This window comes from Mus caroli, unplaced genomic scaffold (assembly GCF_978045245.1).
Source record: "Mus caroli unplaced genomic scaffold, Mus_caroli_1 scaffold_13, whole genome shotgun sequence".
Classification (NCBI taxonomy): domain Eukaryota; kingdom Metazoa; phylum Chordata; class Mammalia; order Rodentia; family Muridae; genus Mus; species Mus caroli.
Genome location: NW_028227268.1, coordinates 57,139,016 through 57,152,772, shown reverse-complemented (window position 1 = coordinate 57,152,772; position 13,757 = coordinate 57,139,016). Strand labels below are relative to the sequence as shown.

The window sequence follows — 13,757 nt, the reverse complement described above, 5'->3', positions numbered from 1 at the left end:
TGTTTTGGTCATCATTTCTACACCATAAAAATTCTGCAATAAGTAAATGTAACTACATCATAAAATTTGTATACTTTGGGCGTTTTCATTGGGTGATTTCTAAGAAATCGAATCATGAATGGAAAACATGAACATTTTGAACTTTGGCAGCTATTGTCATATTGTTCTGTCAATTCGACCTTTGCCAACAGAGACGACCAGGACTTTCATTTTAGGTCTCACAACTGTTATGGAAAATGACATTTTGCTTCCCTTAGATGTCACTGAGATAGTGTCACTTTTCTTATTGCATGTTTATCTTTGATCCCCTGAGACTGGAATTACAGGTGGTTGTGAGCTGTCTGATGTGGGTGCTAGGACTAGGACCCAAGCAACAAGCACTACTCTTAACACATAAGCCATCTCTCTAGCTCTTAAAAAATTGCCCATCAAAATTAGTAATCTTTGTGTTCTTAGATTTTGAGGCTTCTAAAAAGCTGAGAAGTACCTTCCTTGTACAACCATAAAGACATCCATGCAAGTGATCTTCCAATGCATTTCTAGTTTTCCTGTTTTACATTTAAATACTTGAGAAATTTAAGCTATACTCTTACCAAAAGAGCCAGGGAACGGAAGCTGGTCTACTTTTCTCCAATTGGCTAGCTAGTTTTTCAGCACTAAGAAATCCTGCCTCATCACCAGAGAAGGAAGTAAGGCTTACACCTCAGGGTATTACTGGAGGACACCAGCACTCTGGCTGATCAGAGGCCCCTCCAGATTCAGATGTTCAACCCCAATCCTCAGTGTCTCAGAATATGACTGGATTTGGACATAGACCTTTAGAGAGGAGAGTATATGAAAAGGGGGCTATTGGGGTAGGCCCTAATCCAGTCTTATTAGTGACGAGGAGGTATGGGCACATAAGAAAAAGACAAGGCCACTTGCAAACACAATTGAGGAGATGATCACTGCAAGCAAGGAGGAAAAACCTCAAACAGTCTCATCCACCATTGCCTTAATTGGGCATCTAGTTTTAATACATGAGGACTTGACTTTCTGTTGTTTTAAGTTAGCCAGATTTCCTCCATGTTCTGTTATGGCAGTCTGAGCAGTGGATGCACAGAATGCTGTCCTCCTGGCTATTAGCAGCTCTGTCTGCCCAAAATAGTCACTGGTGACCAAGCAGCAGTTCTAGGTCGGGTTGTCATGTGAGCCCACAGTGTCTTCGAAGAAACTTGAGTTAAAATACGGTTACTAGTTGTTTCTCTCTTTCTCCCAGGCTCACAGCAGCTAGCCAAGCTAACCCCAGCCTCTCCTCACGGAGGTGGAATGTGCTAGAAACTTGGTTCAAGGTTTCAAGAATGTGGATGCAAAGGCAAGCTCTGGCTTTGGCTCTCTGCCTCCTGGCCTGCAGGGCGATAAAAACACAGGAACCATGTGCAAAACAATTCCATGGTTGAGTAGCGGGTCAAGGCATGATGGGACATGCACTGGATAACCTGCATGTGTGCTATGCATAACGGGTTGGACCTTGCTTGAAGGCTCTTGTCCATTACTTACTCAGTCCTGGCTGTTGTCAGAAACAGAGGCGTTTTTCTTTGTGGGTTGGCTTCATTGCTTCCCCTTAGCCTCTGATTTTGTCTTACATATGGAATGGTGGAAAAGGATGGTTACTAAGTATGCTCATTTAAGTCACAGCCATCAGTGTACCAACTGCTGGGCATACATAATCCATGTTATGGTTTGAATCTGAAATGTCCCACGTGGGTTCATTTGGGAAGTAGGTAGGGTTTAGCTGGCAGAAGGTCACCGGGATCTATTCTGCTCACCCCTGCATCAGGCCATGTGCTCTCTGCTTCCTGGTCCATTCCTCTGCAAAGTACGCATCTACCTTATGCTCCCGCCTCCATGGATGCCGCTATTCTACACTATCCCTTTGAAACCATCAGCCAAAACAAGCTCCTCCTATAATTGTCTCTGTTGGATATTCTGATCACAGAGCTGTGACTATAGCCACTTACCTCAGATGTGAGTCACAGGGTTCCCTTTCCTTTCTTTCTGGTTCTGAAGACTGAATGTAGGGGCCTTGTATGTGCCAGGCAGGTGCTCTACCACCGAGATGCACTTATGTCCCTCAGAATTAGGCTTTCAAACCTTATAGCTCATTGTTAGGCATAGTGAACCTTTATAACTTCTGTCTGAAGGATATTCCCAACTTTTAACAGGACTCTAGCTCCTCCCCTCAGTACCAGTCAGTTTGCTCAGAATCAGTTCCTGCAGCATTAATGTTTGGCAAGTGCTCAGCTCTTCTACCCTAACCTTCCAAAGCCGTTTCCTTATGTTTTCTCATGAGCCCTGAAGGGGCTGCTGCAGTTAGGGCAGCGGTTCGGTTCTCAACCCCCACAGGTGTCACATGTCAGATACCTGCTATCAGGAAATTTACATTACTATCTATAGCAGTAGCAAGATTACAGCTATGAAGTAGCCACGAAGTAACTTTATGGGAGTCACCCTGGCATGATGAACTGTGTTAAAAGGGTCAGAGAGTATTAGGAAGTTGAGGACCACTCAGAAGGACTTGGCAGTGCTGTGGGGTGAATATGAGTTGGTGGATGGACAAGCATCTCTTCTAAGTAGAATCCACTGGTCGTGAAAAAAATTTAGAAGTTTCACTCTGGGGGCCCATTCTTCTGTCCTCTGTTTCCCCTAAATCATAGGCCCACCCCCAACCTTGGGTTATCCTCAAATCTGAACCCACCCCAGTTTGCTCTCTACTCTGTAATTTCTCCCCCAGCTTCATGCAATTTCTTGGCCTTGTGCTTGAAGCACTTTGTATCCATTGATACTTGGGCTGGAGGTCTTTCACACACACACACACACACACACACACACACACACACACACACACACACAGAGAGAGAGAGACAGAGAGACAGAGAGACAGAGAGACAGAGAGACAGAGAGACAGAGAGACAGAGAGAGAGCTATCCAGATGGGGTCTGGTTAGCGGCTGAGTGGAGAGGGATTTTGCAGCCAACTCTACAGTGCCATTATTTACTTTGCCAAAGAATCTGGGAGTGGTTCTCAAAGCTCCTAAGCCCTTCCTGCTCAGCCCTGACCTTCCCTTACTTCATTAGAGAAGCCAAATAAAATCTGACTTCGGACTGGCAAAAACCATCTGCCAATCCCAATGGCAAGGACTTCCTCTGATTTAATCAGAGGGTCAGGGATGGGCTGAAGTAGATAGAGAGGGATTGTTGGAGCAGGGGAGCATCTAAGTTGGCTGGTGTATATGTTAGTCAACCTACCACTACTGATGTTATTTGCAGAAAGGTGACTTCTTGCAAGCCTTGGGTTCCTCAAACTATTTCAAGCCATACTCACCTTTTCTTCCCTTGTGATGCCAGCTCCATCTCCAGCCTGGCTGTCCCGAGGCTGCATCTCCAGCACGGTTCGGAAGAGTTTTTCCGACGTCTGGGTCAGGAAGCCGATCTCGGCGTTTGGATGGAGGCCGTATAGGTAGGGAGACTCAGGGGGCAGCTCAGCATCAATATACTGAAACCAAAGGCGAGATTGGTCAGAGAGTAACCAACTTGTCTCCCTCCCTGTGCAAGGGACACAGCACCACTGCCCTGGTGGTGGATTGCTGGATCTTTGCTCACTTCACATACCAGGCACAGTAACTTACTACTTAGCACCATCTTCTCACACTGAACCAGTGCCCCATAACTCCCATACAAAATGAGGGCGAGGCTGGGCTGGAGAAAGCAGCCAGTTTTCAAACTGAAGGGCTTACACTCCGGGAAAAAAAAAAGGAATTGGAGTTGAAACCTCATTTTAAAACACAGCGCTGCCTAAATGCATCTCTAGTTAATTCTGGTAGTCACGGTTAGTCTGCCTAAGCGTCTTAACCAGCTTATGGAGACTACTTTCTTCACTGATTGTTTTTTTGTACCCCTTCATGGTTCATTTTATAACCCCAAGAAGCTATCTTCCAAGTTAAGCTCCCTGAAGGGGTTTTCAAGATCTCTTGGTGTTGTTACCAACTAGTTTAAATACTGCTCACCTTTTCAATCTGTGTTCTTAGCTTTGCATTCCCTCCAGCCTGTTCCTGGATCCTTGGCAGGTACCCTAGGACCATCTCTGATCTGGTAGACTTAAGGGAAGTACTAGGAAGGGCTTCCATCTCAGCCCTTTGGAAATGTATAAGTCCTATTACTGTGGGACTCAAGACCTGAGCAGCATCCTCAAGGATGCTTAGGTCAGTGGTCCACAGATACCAGAGGATGCTCATGTACTGGGATCCTGGGCAAAGCCTTTCAAGGTGTTACAACTTGCTCATTTCTTGTAAGAGTCTCCTCATTTTGAATTTTTTTTCTCACAGGTATGACTCTTCTGGATCAAATGACTTCTATGATTCTGATTCTTAAGTTTTATGACTTAAAAACTTAAGTTTCTATGACAACTCTTTACTCTTAAATTTACTGTAAACGTAGGTAAGTTTTCGTTCTTTCAAGGATGCTTAATAATCTAAAGTATTTCCCTCCCCCAGAATGGCTTTCTCTTATGTGGGTATGCATGCCTCTGTCCACAGCTGTCAACAGGAAATGGGAACAGTAAGTGATCTGGCTACAAGCTCACTTTCAATGAAGATAATGATAAAGTTTATGCAGAGGTCTCTAAGTCCTTACGTGAGAATCCCCCCCCCCCAACCCCCGGTTAATATTGTTTTCGTCAATATCTTGACTCAAAACAAGTAGATCACTGCCCCAGAAGTTATTTGTGGGGAAGATTGACAAGTCCAACTATGGAATCAAGCATCAAGGTTACAGAGATCTCCAAGCTCAAGTTCATCTTTAATTTGAGGCTGGAAATCCTGAGCCTCTTTGGTTGAGCAAAGTAATCTTGGGGCAGAGAGCAAGGTTGAAATATTCTCAGACTTAGCTCTTAGGGCATCCTTCCCTGGCTCCCAGAGTGGGCATGCGCATGCTGAGTTGTGCAGGCCAGACAGGAGGAGTTCTTGGTGCCTCCATGACTGTCGTATTGCTGTAAGCAAAGCAGTGCCTTACCTGGTGATAGCCACTGTAGTCCATGTTGCCTGGGAGTGGGAACCCCGGGGCCAGGGAAAGCTCTCCTTCTAGCATCTCTGGCCTAATGAATTCCTCTAAATAGGTTCTGCAGAGTCTCCTGTCCCAGTCATCTGTGATATGGCCACCGTACATGATCTCACCGAACAGGTAACGCAAGTCGTCATAGGGTACCTGAGTCAGAGGTGAGAGAGCAAGAATGTCGTCCCCACAGGCTTTGGTGCTGGATGCTTCTTGAGATTAAAAGTGATGACCCTTTAAACTTTGTGTCCCCAGAACCTGGCAATATTAAACATGTTTGGGTTATATCAGGCTTTCCTGAAGTCCTTCACATAAGCAATGAATGTCAGTTGGAGGATGTGAGGGTCATGAGCCCTTTTAAATTTTTTGCCATTAATGACAGGATCAGTTGTCCCCTCTGAATGTTCAGAGTATATAAAGTATAGTGTAGAAGACTGTGGAGTAAGAGTTATGGAGGGAAGCCATTTGAGACAAGCCAATACACAAAGGGGATGGATGAATTTATGGTGTGGGGCTCCCTTGGACTCAGGGCTATTGGCAGGACTTCTTGTGGCATCTGACCCTGTGGTGCCCTTGCTGATGTTTCAGACACAAAGATCCTTGATGGTACAAGCAGTCCTTTAGGTGGAAGTTCTTTAGCAGAAGTTTTCCTGAAATGGGTCTGACAAAGAGGAGGCTGGCTACAGTATGAATTTGGCCTTTTCTCCACCTGTGGCAGAACCACATTCACAAGAGGAGCTGTGTGTACCAATGAAAGTGCTGCTCCTTTGCCTAATCAAGCTGGGTTGGGAACGTATATTAGGTGAGAACGGGGTCTCCTCCTGTCAATCCGCAAATCCCTGCTGTGGTGTCAGCACATATAATCAGTCTGATGGGCCCCTGGATGAATTCTCATGGGGCTGACAGTTTGGATTGCTTTGCTTCTTGGCTCTGATGTCACGGTAGGACTTCTCAGCCTGAGGCTGGTCCTCAGCTTGGAACTTCCTTATCTCCTCTGTGTGGGGTCTTAGACCTTCCTCACACCACAGAACCCTTGTGTATGGGAAGCCCATATCATAATGGTTTGCAGCCATACCCCTGTGTTTCACCTTTGTGTTAGCCTCCAGGAAATTGTATAGCACATTCACAGAGATCGTGAGGTCCCCGGTGTTAAATGGGTAGGACCGATTCCAGCCCTGCGGCCCAAATTTCCGTCTTTCGGCAACCACCGCATGAAAGTAACACAAAGCAAAGAGGATGGTCTTGAACTCTGTCTCCCGGGAACACATCTCTAGAGTGTCCTGGAAGAGAAGCATCATTTACAATACTGATACAGATCATCTTACCTGGGTAGGCAAGGGTGTGGTGAAAATCGGGGTTCACACCTGGTAAGATTATGGTAAGTCATGTTTATGGTGTAAGGCACAGTGAAAGGACTAGTTATCATACTGAAGTGAGACAAGGTGGGGGTCCGGGCTGGAGGTAGACATGCAGAAAGATAGGTTTCAGATCAGCATTTGAGTTAAAGTTTATATTCAGGTGATAGTATGTTTTCCTAATAATTTAACCTTGTGCATACAGATTAACTATTTAGGTACCTGAGCATAGCTAATATGACAGCAGCAGAGAGTCTGTGGATATGAGTGTTTTATTTATTCTATCCATGTCACTTTGTCCCATGTAGGAGGGGACCCCTACAACCTTGCTTATAAACTGTCCTTTCTTGCCCATCATGGAATAAGAATGTGTTCTTCTGTCTATGTGATAGGGAACCCTTGGCTTCTGTGCTGCAAAGCTTCTGAAAGGAGGGAGGGAGTGGGATCCAGACTCACAGCAATGGGAGATGCTGTACATCCATGCATCTCCCTGCTCCTCCCTGCCCCTGCCTCCTGAGAAGGAGTGATCTAACATGAGGCTGAGCAAACAGTATGGAGGGGGTCGAGAGACTGCAGAGCATGGGGAGGGCAGTTATGGGCCCACGACGAAGGGAAGAATAAATTGGTAGAAGAGAAGAAAGAAGCAGGTGCTGGTTCAGAGGAAGTCAGCGAGGTCCTGCTTGGTGGACCTTAAGGAGTGTTGGTGATGGAAGGCAGGGGGTAAGCCCACATTTTAAAGGGATAGTGGGGAGGTTGTCTCTGAATCCTCTTAAGTAAAAAAGAAACAAAAACAAAACACAGTTTCTCTGAATGAGATTCTTTCTGTTCATTTTGGAGCAAGATGTGGCAGCCAGAGCCCAAGAAGGTACTTGCAAGGCTCCTACCACTAAATTTGTTCTGTAGGCTGTGTACACACAGGGCAGAGGCCACAGGGGAAAGCAGACTGTGGGAGCGCTTCTGGTAGTGCTGATGTTCCCATGGAGACACTCCTCCATTCAGGTGCCTCTTTGGTGCCCTCACTGGGTCAGAGGCGGTATGCAGGATAAGATATTGCCTTGTGAAACTTTAACAACTGCTTTATGGGTAGAACAACTCTTCATAAACTATAGGATGCTTTGTTACTTCCTACACATTTGGAAAAGAAAGATTCTGTGGGAAAATGTCTTTCAGCATGAATAATGTCTTTCATGCCAAGACTGGCTGACAGTGATACATGCACATAAAAGTCAGAATAAAACAACCACCCCCAAATAATGTAACTATCGGGGAAGCAGGGAGTGAAAAGGGGACCAAAGGAATTTATCTCTTACATGGTTAAAATGGGTCTCTTGGGGGAACGGGGTGAATTTATACAGCCCTGTGCTGTAAACCATGAACAGCCTCATGAATCTGTCCTCAGAATGAGTCTCTCTCGGTGGCTATAAACAGCGAGTGAACCTTTTGAGCCAGGGACAGCATAAGCAGGCAGAGACTATCTCTTCAGCTTTAATCTTTCTTGTGTACCATCCATGACTGGTCATCAGGAGTGCAGGGAGAAAAGACCAGGGACAATGACCTCTCCTAACTGGATGTGAAGAGGAAGCCGGGTGGGTGTGGTTACAGCTGATCATTTTCTTATAAGAGGGACCAGTAGGTAAGGATCCACCACCTCTCAACTATCTAAGACCCTCAAGGCAGGACAGCTGAGAATGGTTTGCAGGCGATACCTTGGGCCTAGAGCCAGCTAAATACATCCTAATGCTCTCCTCATCTCCCAAGTCCCTACTGCCATTTCCTTCCTTCTCTCCCAACCCGGGGGATTGAAGCCAGAGTTCATATCCTCCAACTTCTATGTTAACAACAACAACAACAACAACAAAAACGGTGGTGAATCATGATGCTGTTGTTCACCCAATACTTCTGAGGGCAAGACTTCTCTATTGGGGGCGGGGTGTGGACTTGAGCATGCGTGTTCTTTATATGAAGAATATTAAAGATAGATTTAGAGGTTTGTCTTTGTACTTGACATAGTGTACCCAGGAATTTAATGATGTTTAATACCTGGAAGAAGGTAAAGAAAGTACCTCTGGTTAGGGAAATACCCTAGCTTCTGTCCTCTTTGCAGTGGGCAGGGAATTTCAAGCTAAAATAATTCCACATTTCCTGTAGTGTCCCTCACTGTCCGATGGCATTAGGTATTGGAGCTAGGCAGGAGAGGGCATGAAAAAGGACAACGGGCAGGTTTTGTTTCTCGGACCTTTGTGGAAGTTTCCCCTTCAGATCATGTGATTTCCCTGATGTGAGTGTAACATGGGGTCGGTAAAATCTTATGAGACTCTGCTATTGCCTTTAGCATATTGTACATTAAACCAGACCCCAAGGGCTAGTACTTCTAGTGGTCAACATGGGCCAGCTGGGGACTTGCTGCGTGGCATGGCCCACTTAAAGTTCCTGGATTGGACATGCATGTTAGCAGGACTGGAAAACAGAGACTTACTGGTGACATCAGAGAAAAAGACCCTTCTGACAGCTCCTAGAAGCTTCTCTGTAAATACCAATAAAGCTCACTGGGGCTTCAAGATTGTCCCTTGGCCTTACCTTCCTGTATTTCCCTTCCCAAGGGAGAGGCCTTCCCAAGAAGATAGGAAAGGCCTGAGCTGTAGATGCTGTACATAAGGGGTCAGCTACCCATGGGCTTGGCTTTGGAGTTTTTCTTTAAAAAATTAACCTTTTTGGTTAGCAAACAAACTAATGGGTCTTATGACATTTTCACATGCATATATCATTGTAATTTTCTCATATTCTCCTGTTCCGCTGCCTGCACCTATGCCTCTCTGCCTTCTTCACAGCCTCTGTCCTTCCTCTGATTTCATGTCACATACAGATACACACAGACACACAAGTATGTACACATGCATAGGTACACACACAGGTATACACACACACTGCATATGACAGAAAGCATGCCGAATTTTGTCTTTCTTCTTCTATTATCCTCTCTTGTTTTCCCTGTTTCTTTCCCTTTCACCATTGTCCTCCCTTTCTCTCAATCGGTCTTCTACTTGTATGTCATTCATATATATATGACATATGTTATTGTTAATATTTTACTATTATTATTATTTTCTTCCTGGACTAGGCTTTAAATAAATCCTCCACAGCTTGAATCTTAGATCACCAGTAACGGGAATGGTGGAAATGTTCCTGATTCTCTCTAGAACACAGAGTTCTCAGTGTGAGCCTTGTTTTCTGGAGCAGGGCCTGGGGATTTGCATTTTCACCAAGTCCCTAAGTACAGCCCCTAATCCAGAGGCCATACTTTATTACTGGAACATTTGCATACAGCCCAAACCCAGCTTCCTTCTACCCATCATCTAGACTATTTCATCTCTGGTGTAGCTAGCCAGTGATAATAGCTGAATGAGTGCATCCTCCTCCTACTTGAAGAGAGAAAAGAAAGGGCGCTTAGCCAATAAGTATGTGTTTTCAGGTCAATTAGAAGCATAACAATGTTTCCTTTTTCATTTTGAAATGTTAGTTAACAGACTTGCATGGAATTTCCCCTTCTTGCTAAAGAAAGGCCCTACCCTCAGCTCCTTGAGATACACCTAGAAGCTGAGAGCTGGGCACTACTGAGCGGGCACTGGGTAGCGGTCAATGTCAGAAGGTACACATTTGTCCACATCAGTCAATGCAGATGGTAGCCCCTGGCACACATTGCTCCCACTGGATTTGAGTTGGCCCTTAGTGGGGTAAGACGCTCCTCACCCCTTCCCTTCCTGGCAGTACCTGAGTGAAGTTGTCCAGGGCTTTGTGTAAGTTGGCGTGCATGCCTGTGGGAGGCTCATTGGTGATCTTAATGGAGTTTTCCAGAATGCCCTGGGGAATGATGTGGCCCTCAGGGGAGGGTGCAGGCTCTGCGCTGATGAAGACCCTGAAGTCTGGGTGACTTTCCTCGCTGAGCTCCTCCAGTTTCTTCTCCAGGGTACTGAGCCACTTGGCCACCAGGTGGATGTTCTGTTGGGAAGGGAAGACCCCCCCAAGTAGACATGTGCTTATATCTATTATCAGTAAACAGCTATCAGGTAGGCAGCTAGAGAAGACACTATACCTTTCATTATCTTCATTTTTTGATAATTTTAAAATTTTATATGTAATTACATCATTTCCCCTTCCCTTTCCACCTCTCAATCCCTCCCATACTCCCTCTCAAATTCACAGCCTTTCCCTATGATTATTGTTCTTATGTACATATACATATACAAATGCACAGATACATAAATATAGCCCGCTGAGTCAGCAGTGCTCCGTTACCTAGAGTGTTTGTTTGTTTGTTTGTTTGTTGTCTAGGGGATGTTAGCATGACTATTGGAATTGCTGTTGTTTGGATTTAGCTTTCAGTATTTTTAAAAATTTTTTCAATAAAATAGATAGAGTATAATACTTAACCACTTTTGACTGTTCAGTTATTGTTTTTGGTGATGCTAGGGATTAGACTCAGGTCTCATGCATGCCAGGCAAGTACCTTATTACTTAGCTGTGCCCTTGACCTATAACATACATTTTAAATCATTCAGTAGAGTTTTTTACACTTAGACTGCCAGGTAACTCATAGCCTTGAGCAGCAAAGAAAGAGTTGGGGGTACCCAGTAATGGTGACTCTCCCTCTGTCCTTTGATAATCATAAATCTAGCATTTGCGTTCTCAGACTTGACTGCGTGTGAATCCCCTGGAGGATGACTTAAAGCACAGATTGCTGGACCCTCCTTGTAGCTTCTGATTTGACAGTGAGAGTAGAGTCTGGGGCTATTGTATTTCCAAGAACCTCCCAGATGGTTCCTTATTGTAGTTACAGGGTTATTGTAGTTACTTTGAGTCTAAAATGCTATAACATTTTTAGTCCAATTCTCTACTGCCTGGATTATTTGAACCCCTGAGAACTAGAAAGGATGATCATGGCTGCAGTAGCTGTGAGCAGAATCTCAGGCCCCCTTCAGACTTACTGACTGCGCATTTTAGTGGGACCTGCTGGTACAGTGTCTGCATGTTCAAGTTTAAAAGGTAAAGATTCAAACTCTCTCTACCAAACTTTCTGCTCACCAAACCATTCTTCTAATTGTCACCAAAACTACCTCTCTAAGACACAGGGAGACACTGCTCTCAATGGCCCACAAAGGTCCTTACTCTCATCATGGGCTTCTCTGTCTAGCTTTTGAGCCTGTCTTTTGATCCCAAATCTGGTTCCTGTCTTTTTTATCGAGACTTAGTTCTTCACACTCATTTGGAGATGGCACCTTTCCTTTAGTAAGTAGGTCCCCTGGCTTCATGGCAATATGTTTCATTATGATGAACAGACAAAGGCTCCTCAATCAATATTTGAGCAAGTAGGCTTGCAGAGACTTAAATACACAGATCAGCACTGAGCACAGTACAAGGACCATGGTAATCTGGCCTCTGCTGCTTTCACTGCTATTGAAAGAGAAGTTAACAATTCATGCTCTCAATACTTCATAGTTGCTGCAAAGACCCATAGGCAATGAATTTGAAAGGGCTCTTTATGCTGGAAGCTGCTATGTGAGGGTTAGTAACAGATGGTGAAATGAAAAATTGTTAAGGAGTTCACTTAGAATCATACAACTGAAGCAGAGTTTAGTGGGCTTTCTGGAGAGCCAGGGTTCTGGTTAGGTGCTAACATGAACAAGCTAGCAGTGAGCAACTGTAGGTGCTACAGAGCTCTAAGTCACCATAGAAGAAGGCAGAACAGGGTAGGGCTGGGAGGAAGACCTGTTTCCTGTGGAAGGAACACTGGTGGGTATTCAAGGATCCCTGGGACTTCAAGAACTGGGGCAACTCAACCCACAGCTATCAGCCAGGAAGAGTTGAGACCTCCTGAACCTTGGCTGGATCCTCAGGTCCTAGGAATCCAGTGCTCCTGGCAAAGATTACTGATGTTCTTGGTTGTAACCTTAAGCAGCTTTCCCCAGTGTGATGTGAGATGGAACAGTTGTTAGATCCAATGGAGGAACAGCGACTGGAGCAAGAGTTCAGTGTCTTAAGCTCTCAGAAGCACTCGATCATTGATGCCGAACTCTTCTTGAAAGGGTTAATATTGTTCCATGTATTGTTCCATTTTGAAAGAAGAATGATTCCACTGTTGTTTTTCCCTTTCCCAGGAACTTTTTTGGGATGGGATGTTGAGACAGGCTCTCACTATACAGCCCATACTTGCCTGGAACCTGATAGGTGGCCCAGGTTGGTCTCAAACTCAAGATCCTCCTGCCTCTCCCTCCTGTCTGTTGGTGTTGCATGCGAGTGCCACCATGCTCAGCCACACCAGGTAAATATTAAAACAGAATGTCTAGGAGTCTCAGAATGTCTAGGAGTTTGAGGGGCCCTTCTATTCCACCTCCACTCTGCAGTTCAGACATGTCATGTGTAGTCAATACCCATAATGTTTCACTAGAGAGGAAAAAAATGGAGCCTTCAGATAGCTCTGTTTTGAGCTCAGACTCACAGCTCAGAAACCACATCAACATGTGATGTTGGGGGTACTGGGTACCAAGGAAGGAGAGTCAGCTCCTTGTCTGAGGAACATTGTTGGAGGCAGAACCACAGTTTCAGAAATGAACTCTTACCACCATAACAGGAGGCTGGGTTCCTTTAGTCTCCAGTGACCAGGAGCAGGTCTCCTGGCAGATGAATCTGCAGATTTGGAAATTGTATCTCCCAGCACATGGAAGAAGTAGGGACCCCAGCTGTTGTTGCTGTGTCTCCTGGGATTCCTACTGCTCCCAAAAAATGAGTTTCAGGGAATGGCAGATCTTTCAGCTGCTGGGCTCCCCATAAATAAAATTATAATTAAGGAGAAGTCAGTAGCAAGATGTGGGGGAGTGAGTAATCAGGGGTTTGATGAGGTTCTTGGTAATGACGTCAGGATGGGTGGATAACTGGCTTTTGCAGCTAATCTTTTAGTTTTCTCATTAATTCTGTCACCCAACCCGATTGTAAAAATGCATGTGAAATACTTTAATCATATGTACCATCCCATTACTCTCTCCATACCCAATAGGCTTTCAAAATGATTTTATTTTTATGTAGGTGTGTGTGTTTGTGTGGGGAGAGAATATGTCTTCATATTCTGTGGGACACCTGACATAGGAAGTAAGAATGGAGCTCTGGCCCACTGAATAAACAGCAAGCACTCCTAACCACTGAACCATCTCTCTACCCCCTCCCCCAGAGGTTCTGTTGAACAGTTTAAGGCAGTGATCTTGATGGTAAAGGTAAATAAGAAACATCATTTTCTCTAAGGAAATTTGGCAAGAATATATCCTAC

The 13,757-nt window shown here is 44.9% G+C and overlaps 1 protein-coding gene across 1 annotated transcript in view; it reads right to left on the bottom strand.

Annotated features, from left to right (window-relative positions):
• Positions 1-13,757, bottom strand: part of Dnah9 (dynein axonemal heavy chain 9) — a 352,309-nt gene that overhangs the window by 13,504 nt on the left and 325,048 nt on the right. Inside the window, exons 63-66 of the mRNA XM_021178488.2 lie at positions 10,211-10,438; positions 6,176-6,367; positions 5,049-5,240; positions 3,364-3,534 (exon numbers count right to left, since the gene is read on the bottom strand). Of these exons, the coding sequence (XP_021034147.1) occupies positions 3,364-3,534; positions 5,049-5,240; positions 6,176-6,367; positions 10,211-10,438 (783 nt within the window). The remainder of the gene's footprint in view (positions 1-3,363; positions 3,535-5,048; positions 5,241-6,175; positions 6,368-10,210; positions 10,439-13,757) is intronic.